Source organism: Salvelinus sp. IW2-2015, linkage group LG17, assembly GCF_002910315.2.
Source record: "Salvelinus sp. IW2-2015 linkage group LG17, ASM291031v2, whole genome shotgun sequence".
NCBI classification, from domain to species: domain Eukaryota; kingdom Metazoa; phylum Chordata; class Actinopteri; order Salmoniformes; family Salmonidae; genus Salvelinus; species Salvelinus sp. IW2-2015.
In genome coordinates, this window is record NC_036857.1 from 3,418,418 (window position 1) to 3,430,259 (window position 11,842).

The window sequence follows — 11,842 nt, forward strand, 5'->3', positions numbered from 1 at the left end:
TCTTTAACTCCTCTCTCTCTAGGTGTGTTTTTAACTCTCTCTCTTCTCTGCTAGGTGTGATTTTTAACCCTCTCTGCTCTCTCGGTTGTGTTTATTAATTCTCTCTTCTCTTTCCACAGGTTGTTGTGTTCAGTGTTTGTGTATGAGTCCCGTGATGATTGGCCACTTCTTCTCTCCTGTTGCTTGCTCTGTCTCGCGCGGCCTGCCCAACCCCCCTTGTCGGCCCTGCCCTTGAGCAGGGGGATTCTGGGACTTTGCGATGGATCAGTGATGTGGGAGGGATGATGGTCAATGATGAGAGATGAAGAGAAGGCTCAAGGCAATAGAGGAAGCGGCCGCCTCCTGATCTGCCCTCTGCCCCTTCGGGTTGCCAGTGCCACGCCAGAAGTGGTGCAATGCTCCGATCTGGGTGGTGTGTGTCTCACGTAAGCCTGAAGCACTTCTGGTTTATGTGGTGTGTGTTGTGTGTGTGTGTGTTGTGGTGGTGGTGTGTGTGTGTGTGTGTTGTGTCGTTTGTGTGTGTGTACCTCTTGTGTGTGTCATGTGTGTGTGTGCCCATGTGTGCCAAGGTTTATCTGTTTGTGGTTACCTGAGCAGGGCTGCATTCATTTGTTGAGGCAAGAGGCCTAAGGGACCCAGGTAGTAGATATGGAATGGGCGCAGGAGAGAGGGTTTCAGCTGGTTGAGGTTCTTTCTGTTGAAAGGACTTTCTGCATTGTGACTTCAGAGGATAGACGACATTGAGAGGAGAGAGGAGTGAGCGAAGAGGAGAGAGAGAGGTGAGAGAGACGAGAGTGTTGAGAGAGAGAGTTGTGAGAGAGATGTGTGAGAGAGAGTGAGAGAGAGTGTGGAGAGAGTGTGAGAGAGAGAGTTGAGAGAAGAGAGAGGGGGAGAGGAGAGAGTGTGAGAGAGATGAGATGTAAGAGGGTGGAGAGAGAGAGAGTGGTGAGAGAGAGAGAGTGAAGAGACGAGAGCTTAGAGGAGCTTGAGAGAGAGAGATGAAGAGAGAGAGATGAGAGAGAGAGATGAGAGAGAGAGAGAGAGAGGAGAGAGAGAGAGAGAGAGGAGAGGAGCAGAGAGAGAGAGATGAGAGGAGAGAGGAGGAGAGAGGAGAGAGAGAGAGAGAGAGAGAGGGGGAGGAAGAGAGAGAGAGAGAGAGAGAGAGAGAGGAGAGAGAGATCTGATGGTGTATTATCATAGAGAGGAATTTATCTCACGGATAACGGGTGTATTTTGTATTTTGATAAAGAAAGGCATGTCTTAGAGGGTTTCTGTTCACGACATGAGAGAAGAAGGATGAAAGCTCGGTGTGTAATTTCCTTGAGGTCTTTAATGAGCTGTTTTCATGGTCTTCTTGACACACACAACAGGATGTTCAACGGAAATCGAGGGAAGGATGAGAGAGCGATAGAGGGAAGAGTGTTACTAAAGAATGGATGGAAGCCATGTGTGTTGTGTTTATCCGTAGCTTCGGTTGGAGAGGATTGGGAAAGATCAGGTGTTGTATGTCCAATTCATTAACACTGAAATAGACAGGTGCTCAAACACATGAAAACGATGATCCTATAGTGGATCAGAGGCATCATTTTCAATTGATTATGTGTAAAATGAGTTAATCCTTCAAATGGATAGAAGTGAGGGGGAACAAGGAACACATACAGATGTAGGATTTTAATTTGATTACCCTGTTCATGAAAACGTTCATGCAATGCAGGAAATGTAAAAACTTGTAGTGTGTTTGAGGTTTAAAAAGGCTTCTGAAGTTTGGCATTTCTTTGACATGTTAGACTTGATTTCCCTTACGAAAAAGGTATCAACCCCTACAAAAATGTCCATTAATTATAATCCACATAATGATTCACATATCCTGTTGCTGCATGATTATTTTTTGCTGTAGCAAACTGGCTCAAATTAAGATCCTACATCTTAAACACACGCAAGCACGCACATACACATATAAATGTATATAAATACACAGATTCTCAGACCATAATCCTTCATTTCTCCTAAATTATAGTCCTCTCAAAGACTTTACAGTCTATGTGCCAACAAAGGCCAATGACAAGCCTGGAAATAAATGCTTATTATCTCAAAATATGAACATTGTAGTTGTATGTGTGTGTGTGTGTGTGTGGGACGTGTTTAACTTCTTGTGGGACCAGAAGTCCCTACAAGAATAGTAAACAAAGTAAAAAATGACCAACTGGGGACATTTTGTTAGTCCCACAAGTCAAATGCTATTTCTAGGGGGTTTAGGGTTAGGTTAGAATTAGTGTTAGGGTTAGAATTAAGTTAAATATTTAAGGTTAGGAGCTAGGGTTAGTTGTAGGGTTAGGGTTAGGAGCTAGGTTAGGTTTTGGGTTAGGATAAAGTTTAGGTTTTTGGGTTAGGGTTAGGGTTAGGGTTAAGGTTAGGGTTAGGGTAGGGTAAGAGTACGGGTAGGATTAGGGTTAGGTTAGGGGTTAGGAAAATAGGAATTTTGAATGGGACTGAATTGTATGTCCCCACAAGGTTAGCTGTACAAGACTGTGTGTGTGTGTGTGTGTGTGTGTGTGTATTTTTGTGTGTGTGTGTGTGTGTATTTTTGTGTGTGCACGCACTGTGCAGTAGGTCTGAGCGTCGTGTATGTTTGTGTAGTATTTCTTTATATATCTGCATGGGCAAGTGTGTTGTTTTTTTGTGTGTAGCTACAGTAGTACTCTTCCAGTTAACTATTATATTGCAAATAATAGTCTGTACTTTCTTATTCGCTTTTGTTGAATCATGTCATTTTCATCCCACCTCCTAACACTATATTTCCTGTCCCAGACTACTGAAGTGAGTAAATGTGGAAGRGTATAATTTGCGAGTTGTCAGTGCTTATTTAGAACAGATGTATTTTGGCTATGGCGTCTGTCTCTGTCTCTGAGTGTATACCAATTTTCTGTGTAAAACAGTAGTGGGGTTTAGGTGTAGTGGTTAGAGAGGAAGGATTTGGGGGTACAGATTGGAGTTTTGCTGGGGTTTGGGGTTTACATTGGGGTTGGGTTGTTGAGTGGGTGTGGGGTGTTGGTATGGGCTTTTATGGGCTTTTGTTTTGGGCAAAATGGTTGTGACTACATACTGGAGAGTTGTGTGGTACAGTGGTAAAGACTTTTGGGGCGGTGCTTGGTTAAGCGTTTTGGGGGTACGTGTTCTGTCAAGGGAGGGGTTTGAGTTGTGTTAAAATGACCCATATTGCCCAGAATAGGTTTCTTCAGACACACAGAACATCCTGTATGTTGAGTAGAGACATTGGTAGTGTTCAAAGTGTTGCAGTGTGTTGGGTTGTGTTGTGTCCTGGTTGTGGTCAGGAGGGTGTAGTAGTGTGCTCTGTGTCAGATGTGGTCAGGGTGTGACAGGGGAACAGTAGGTGTTGCTAGGTCACCAGCAGTAAGAGGGTTGTTGCAACAGTGTGATGATTGCTGGACTGGGTTGCAGGTCGTGATTCATGTTGTGGTCATTGCAGTGATGTATTACTGCCACACTGGCAGTCATGAGTCATGAACGCAGTAAAATTGAACACGACTGTTGAGTCAAGGTAATCTCCTTTTATGCACTCAGGACATGTGTTGGTGGTATCCAACCTGCTCATGGTCTGGTACTCAGGGCTCTATTGTCCTTCCATCAGGTCCTAATGGTCTGGTACTCAGGGCTCTATTGTCCTTCCATCAGGTCCTAATGGTCTGGTACTCAGGGCTCTATTGTCCTTCCAACCACTCTGACATCAATGCAATAGACAATCACATCAAACACCTATCATCAACCATATTGTGCTTTTAAAACTCACCTCACTGTGATTGATCAATTTGAGGAAAGAAACAGGTTGAAACAGAGTGGAAAACATGGTAATTGTGGAGGTTGTTTCAAAGCCTAACAACGAAATGGACAGCGCTTTCTAAGGTGATGATGAATAAAAACACCCATACACATATTAGAGGCATATATATGAGTCCAAGATTTTAAAAAACGGAATTAAAATAATGATTGTCCCGTTCGTTTTACAATACATACATACAGTATCCTACCGCATATTATGCACCGCAAAAAAAATAAATAAAAAAAGAAGATTTCAGATGTCTTTAATTGGTCTAGCTAGCCTATATTCAATTCGCCTACAGTGTAGGCTGTATTATTATGCATACTGGGTGGACTGGTTACCTTATAATACACTTATATACACTCCATACCTTAATACACACTTATAATACACTCCGAAAGACGGCAACCTACACAAGGAATATATATACGTATATACATTTTAGACCTGATGAAAGAGTGCCTCCTACTGGCCCCAACACCACTTCTAGCAGCATCTGGTCTCTGTCTAGGTACCAACCAGGACCAACCCTGCTTAGCTTCAGAGGCAAGCCAGCAGTGGGATGCAGGGTGGTATGCTGCTGGCTGAAATATGTTTCGTTGTGAAAACATGTTACTTTCCATGTTCCCGAAGAGATTTCATTTGGTTTCCCACATTAGGAACTTGGTAGCTGCAGGAACAGGGTTGGGGGGGCCATGGTATAGAGTTTGGGCGGAATAACACCCGTCCGCAGCTAGAGGCTGCATTGTCCTCAAACAGTGGTTGATGTGTGGAGTTAAATAACCGGAGTAGCCTACCCAAACGAACAGGCGAGAAAGCTTCCATTCGCTATTCGCTAGTGCATAGGCGAATGGCATGAATTTTTTTCCGCTGCTCCTGTTCATGCCCATTTGATAAAGGGCCATTCTAAATCTAAACTAATTTAARATAGTATAGACAATATTACATTGAGAATAGTCTGATGGGTGACAATATGATGATCACTTGACGAGAGAACAGTGTGTGCAGCCTGAGGCAAGGAACAGAGCGCAAGCCTTTTTCTAGGACTTTCTCAAATCATCAAAAGCCTAATGTAGCATCATGCAGCCCATATATGTTTTGATTTCTAAGACATTCTAAGGTTCGTATAATTAACAACTAAAGTTGCCAAATAACTAAATCTAGCGTAGCGTAGCCTATATCACTTTTACGCTCAACCTATAGCTTTAATATGCGCACTCGCTCCAGAATGGGAAAKATATCCTTTCTTTTTTATTTATCTATGTTCGATTATGTTCTTCTTCCTATAAAATCATAATATAAAATAATGACATGGGACTCATAAGCARATCTTGTCGGCTAAATGAACGAGCCTACAGCATGGAGCATAGCCAGATAACATACAGTCAGTTGTAGGCCAACTCATATTCTGTTAACTGTTAACATATCATGTTTCTTTGGACCTGCCTAAAATAAATCATGGATTTATTGTTATGGTGTTTAATCAACTGATTTATTTGACTTGTTAAAATGGAGATGTTCCAAAGGCATATATTAGCAGTTTTTTATTTGTGGAGATGCTAAACGTGTTTAAGTTAATTAACGTTACATTACCGTGAGACCAGCAGTCMTTTGCATGACAATAACCAGCTGACAAATTGTTATGACCGCCACAGTCCTAGTCATGATGAGATGTAACCATGGCAGCGGCTTGGTTCTGTTGACCTGGCCAATCGACCGTCTGAGAACTGAAACAACTTAACAATGATGTTGTCTCATTAAAATGGTTCACTGAGTTGAATCATGTTTATAAGAAGTTTAATCAGAATCCTTTTGGGGACCAGAATGTACCAAGTAGGATGAAAGATCAAAGTAATACAATCCTCCGTTATAAAAACACTAGGGTTTCTGACAACTGTTTAGTCACTGGCTGCAACACACCAGTTTGTCCAACCCACAATTTGAGAAACTCTTCTATTACATTGATATTGTCACTGCCGGAGTTCTTGCATATGATAAAAGATGACATCATGTTCTGGTTTAAAGTTTGGAGTTGAACAGATAGACCTGTTTTCTTAACACGAGGAGCCAATCAGGTCTCTGGTTGTAAGCAGGTGTTTCTCTGCAGTAAATTAACTGTACTCTCATATTGCCATAGGAARAGTCTCTTTATCATATGTGTGTGTGGTGTGTGTGTCAGGGTTGTGCCCTACTGCGTCGTCCTAATTTACTTGATGTGATCTTGCTGATGGTGTTGCAACGTCCTTTGGGACTTAGTGAAATCTAAAACAGCTGGATGACATCTGGTGTCCCCATCTGGGTGTGAGMGCGTGTATGTATGTTTTTGTTCCGTATGTGTATGAATCCCCACTGACACTGTGTGTGTCTGTGTGTGTGTGTTTGCAGGTTTGACTGAGGTGCCTAAGAGCATTCCCGCTGACACCAAACTCTTGGACCTGCAGAACAACCGCATCACTGAGCTGAAGGAGAACGACTTCAAAGGCCTCAGCAACCTCTACGTAAGAGAGAGGGAGAGATAGAGAGGAGAGAGAGAAAGGGGGGGTGTAGAGATTGAAGACGGAGAGGGAAAGAGCAATTAAATTTTAACTGGCCTTTATTGGCCCAATTCAAGAGGACAGAGTTCCATCCCTCATCTCCTACAGAAGTTCTTTGTCTGAGACAGCTATGTTGACCACTTAAACAAACCACCAGGGAAGGACAACATTCCCAGTCAGTCACCTTAGGTAACTGAACAGAAATACGTTTCAGATGGAAAACCCAGCAGGCAGGCAGTTGTGCAGGCAGGCAGTCGTGCAGGCAGGCAGTCGTGCAGGCAGGCAGTCGTGCAGGCAGTCAGTCGTGCCCTGCAGTCAGTCGTGCAGGCAGGCAGTCGTGCAGGCAGTCATGGTGAAAATGTCTTCATCCACAGAGAGGTAACTGTTTTAATTCATGTTGTGAGTTTCCTCTCTGGCCATGTTCAATATTGGGCTTGGTCATCTGTTCTGAATGTGCGACAGGCATAAATGAAGGCTTTCCGGGAGCAGGGAGGAGAGGATGTGAGCTAGAATATTCCCTTTAGCTCCAGGCAGAGGCTGGCCACACTCTGGAGTAGAGAAGAGGAAAAGAGAGAGGGGTGGTTGGAGAGAGGAAGACACTGACTGGACATAACTAGGGCACTTAGGAGAGAGAAAGACACTGACTGGACATAACTAGGGCACTTAGGAGAGAGAGTGGGGGTGGGGCAAAGGTAGCTTACTTGCTTATTTACTCACTCCCCTCTCTCCCTCCCTCGCTCTCTCATTCTCTGTCTCTTTCCATCTCTCAGGCCCTGTCCCTGGTGAATAATAAGATCAGCAAGGTCCACCCCAAGGCCTTTGTTCCTCTGAAACACATGCAGAAGCTCTACTTCTCCAGAAACCTCCTGACTGGAGTCCCCAAGAACCTGCCCTCCTCTCTGGTGGAGCTGAGGATCCATGAGAACCGCATCAAGAAGGTCCATGAGGGGGCCTTCTCTGAACTGGGCAGCATGAACTGCATAGGTCAGAGTTCATTAAAGATTACAGAGCCATTCAATGCTTCACTATTACCTCAGCATATTCAATATGCTGGAATTGAATCAAATTTGCCACAGCCGTGTTCTAATGTGTCTTATGTATGTTCTTGTAGAAATGGGAGGGAACCCCATCCAGAACAGTGGGTTTGAGCCAGGAGCCTTCAAGGGACTGAAACTGAACTACCTGCGTATCTCTGAGGCCCAACTCACTGGAGTACCCAAGGGTACGCAGTACACAGAGCAAGTGGTTTACTCAGAAGTGATCATAACTTATTGAATGCAGACCCTGTAAGCTCTTAAAAAGAACCAGAGTTGGAGACCAGTTATGTACAGTGTACATTATTCTGATGGACCGTATTGTAAGCAGAAGTTGGTGTTTTGATGTTGTATCAGTAGGTTAGTTAAGAGGAGTGTGTTCTGTCTCCTCCAGAAGGTTAGTTAAGAGGAGTGTGTTCTGTCTCCTCCAGAAGGTTAGTTAGAGGAGTGTGTTCTGTCCCCTCCAGTAGGTTAGTTAAGAGGAGTGTGTTCTGTCTCCTCCAGAAGGTTAGTTAAGAGGGTGTGTTCTGTCTCCTCCAGAAGTAGTTAAGAGGAGTGTGTTCTGTCTCCTCCAGTAGGTTAGTTAAGAGGAGTGTGTTCTGTCTCCTCCAGAAGGTTAGTTAAGAGGAGTGTGTTCTGTCTCTCCAGAAGGTTAGTTAAGAGGAGTGTGTTCTGTCCCTCCAGAAGGTTAGTTAAGAGGAGTGTGTTCTGTCTCCTCCAGAAGGTTAGTTAAGAGGAGTGTGTTCTGTCTCCTCCAGAAGGTTAGTTAAGAGGGTGTGTTCTGTCTCCTCCAGAAGGTTAGTTAAGAGGAGTGTGTTCTGTCTCCTCCAGAAGGTTAGTTAAGAGGAGTGTGTTCTGTCTCCTCCAGAAGGTTAGTTAAGAGGAGTGTGTTCTGTCTCCTCCAGAAGGTTAGTTAAGAGGAGTGTGTTCTGTCTCCTCCAGAAGGTTAGTTAAGAGGAGTGTGTTCTGTCTCCTCCAGAAGGTTAGTTAAGAGGAGTGTGTCTGTCTCCTCCAAAGGTTAGTTAAGAGGGTGTTCTGTCTCCTCCAGAAGGTTAGTTAAGAGGAGTGTGTTCTGTCTCCTCCAGAAGGTTAGTTAAGAGGGTGTGTTCTGTCCTCTCCAGAAGGTTAGTTAAGAGGAGTGTGTTCTGTCTCCTCCAGAAGGTTAGTTAAGAGGAGTGTGTTTCTGTCTCCTCCAGAAGGTTAGTTAAGAGGAGTGTGTTCTGTCTCCCCAGAAGGTTAGTTAAGAGGAGTGTGTTCTGTCTCCTCCAGAAGGTAGTTAAGAGGCGTGTGTTTCCTGTCTCCTTCAGACCTGCCAGACCAGTCTCCTGAGCTCCATCTGGACCACAACCAGATACAGGCCATCGAGCTGGAGGACCTGAGCCGCTACAAACACTTGTACAGGTGCGGATAAGAGAGAAATACAATGGGATTCACATGGCAGTGTGCAGCTATGTTTGCGTAGGCTGAGTTAACTGCCATAATTGAGTGCTGAGAGCCTCCAGTTGTTAATGTTAAGTACCCCACTGCAATGTATGTAATAGCTCTTTGAAATAAAGTCTGCTTGATTGAAAAAAGAGGCAAGCATTGATAAAAGATTTCTGTGTGGACACGTTGTCTACCCTCCATTCTGGATCTTTCTTAGGCAACCATGCCACCCAGTGGTGACTTCAAGAAATACTGGTAGGCGTTAGACAGATAAGGATGATGACGCTCTGTCTCTCTCTGTCTCTCTGGTTGCCAGGTTGGGTCTGGGCTTTAACCACATTCGTATGATAGAGAATGGCAGTCTAGCTTTCGTCCCCCGCCTGAGAGAGTTACACCTGGAGAACAACAGACTCACAGCAATCCCCAAGGGTCTGCCTGACATGAAGTACCTACAGGTGAGTGACTGTGTGTCTGTGTCTGCGTGTGTGTATATACGGGTGTCTGTGCCTGTGTGTGTGTGTCTGTACGGGTGTCGGTGTCTGTCTGTGTGTGTCTGTCTGTCTGTGTGTGTGTGTGTGTGTGTGTGTGTGTCTGTACGGGTGTCTGTGTCTGTGTGTGTGTATATACGTGTGTCTGTGCCTGTGTGTGTGTGTGTGTCTGTACGGGTGTCGGTGTCTGTCTGTCTGTCTGTCCGGGTGTCTGTGTCTGTGGTACTGGTAGAGTTGTATTCATCAGACAGGTTAAGGGCCTTGAAGCACCTCTATTACAACACCATGCTGTCCCCCTCCCACCATGTAGGTGGTCTACCTCCATTCCAACAGCATCAGCAAGGTGGGAGTGGATGACTTCTGCCCAAGAGGCTTTGGGATGAAGAGGTCGTTCTATAATGGCATCAGCCTCTACTCTAACCCTGTCAACTACTGGGAGGTCCAACCCGCTGCCTTCCGTTGTGTCAGTGACCGTCTGGGCATCCAGTTTGGCAACTATAAGAAATAAGCACAGGGAGAAAGTGATAGAGAGGATGGAAGGAGAGAGAGAGGAGGAGTGGAGCAAAGAGGAGTGAGAGGAGGACTGGGGAGAGGAGGAGGTTGAGGAGAGAAGGAGGCAGAGACCAGAATTGTGGAAAGGAGATGAGTAAAATTGCCCTGACCAAATTTAAATCTGTATTCGATAGAGAGAACGAGAGATGGTGAGGACAGATGAGAGAAGAGAAACAATAGAGATGTGTTTTGTATTCTAATTCCAACTATAGAGATCCTGTATTCTAATTTCGGTTCCAATCATAGAGATCCTGTATTCTAATTTCGGTTCCAACCAGAGATCCTGTATTCTAATTCCTGATTCTAACCATAGAGATCCTGTATTCTAATTACAGTTCTAATCGTAGAGATCCTGTATTCTAATTCCTGATTAACCATAGAGATCCTGTATTCTACTTCCTGATTCTAACCATATAGATCCTGTATTCTAATTCCTGATTGTAGGAGAGAAACATACAGTGTGAGGGGAAAAGAAAGGGAAGGATGTGCTTGCCCAATCCACATTTCAATATCTGACTTTTTTTAAACCATGCTAATCAGGTATTAAAGCCTGAAAACAGGGGCAATAGAAATAAATCAATACTATTGTGTTTGTGTCAAATTAATCAGTACTCAGAAATATATTTTTTTGAGGATGTTTTCTTCCCCAACCAAATTGCAAAGATGAGATATATGATAAGAAATATTTCGAAGCATTTCCTTCAATATTGTTTTTATTACAAGAGCTTTATTTGTTATTATTACAAWTTTTGTGTTATTATAATTTTGGTGAAGATACATTACAGGTAAAACATAGAAAAGCAATGCCTGTATATAGATTATCATATAAGAGGTGSTCTTTTTACATATGTTTGTTGTGTGTCTATTTGGGAGTCACATTTGAACCTTCCTTCTYTTGCTAACATCAGACTTATCAGGTGCTAACTTGGATGCCATAATCAATTCGTCCTGTATGTCATAAGCAAACCCAACCTATGGAAAGAAAAAGATTAAGGTTGGAGTCAATTCCACTATTTCAAATCAGATTCCAAAATGGAAGTTGTCAGTTCCAATACATCACAAATCCAAACAAAAACATATATTTCTTATTCTTTTGATTTGATACGGCTGAATTACCATCACAAGTGGAACTGACCTCAACCTGGAGATGTCAGTGTCAATTAGGTAGGCTACTCCCCAGGGGAAACTGCCCTGAGTCCGATTCTTCCTGGGCGCCATTTTGTGTCCATCCCCACTTCAGCATCCAGTCTCCTGAGTGTATACAGTGACAGTACAATAAGGGGTGAACCGCCAGAGTGGGACTTGAACCAGCAACCCTGCAGGTCCAGAACCGTTGGCAGAGGCTGCAGCCAGGGAGGTTACAACAGCAGTGTTTGATGGATTGTTTTGCACAGTGTCTCTGTAATGCTTTCTCTGCTGGGTTTCCTCTGGGTATTTAGTCTGTGTAAATGATAGATGTAGTTGCCTTAGTTCTTAATGCCTTTTCTATACTCTGCCAAGCTACTGCTGCATGTAAGAATAAAGATTTTTTCAGTCTGACTATAGCAGAGAGAACGTGTGATGGTATGGTGGTGGAAAGAAGCTGTGTGAGAAATAAAGGACAACTACAACATTGGCCAGGTTTGATGAGTGGACATGAAGGGAAGTAAAATCACACAGTTTCTCTTTAAATGATTCACTAAGCAAGAAACCATGGTTCACATGATGGCACAGATACACCAGTGGAAGTRAGTGCCATTTAAGATTAGAGAGGACGATTTTTTTATGAGCCTAACGTTCCCATTTTTGCAACTAAAACAAGAACATAAACATAAACTAAAACATTTTTGCAACTAAAACTTTTAGACAAATTCAAGTAGGTCCATCCCCGTTTCATTCCGTTTGCTTCCATTTTAAGAAAAGTTTTGCAACAGAATCGGCGGAATGAATACACCCCATGAACACATTCATTCTTGCCTCTATGCACTCTCC

At 43.6% G+C, this 11,842-nt stretch overlaps 1 protein-coding gene across 1 annotated transcript; it reads left to right on the top strand.

Annotated features, from left to right (window-relative positions):
• Positions 1-294: 294 nt before the first annotated feature.
• On the top strand, positions 295-11,486 carry bgnb (biglycan b). Its single transcript, XM_024006282.2, has 7 exons — positions 295-409; positions 6,224-6,336; positions 7,143-7,356; positions 7,484-7,594; positions 8,714-8,807; positions 9,148-9,286; positions 9,630-11,486. Exons 1-7 carry the CDS (start codon positions 295-297, stop codon positions 9,825-9,827), a joined length of 984 nt encoding a protein of 327 aa, XP_023862050.2. The 3' UTR covers positions 9,828-11,486.
• The last annotated feature ends 356 nt before the right edge of the window (positions 11,487-11,842 follow it).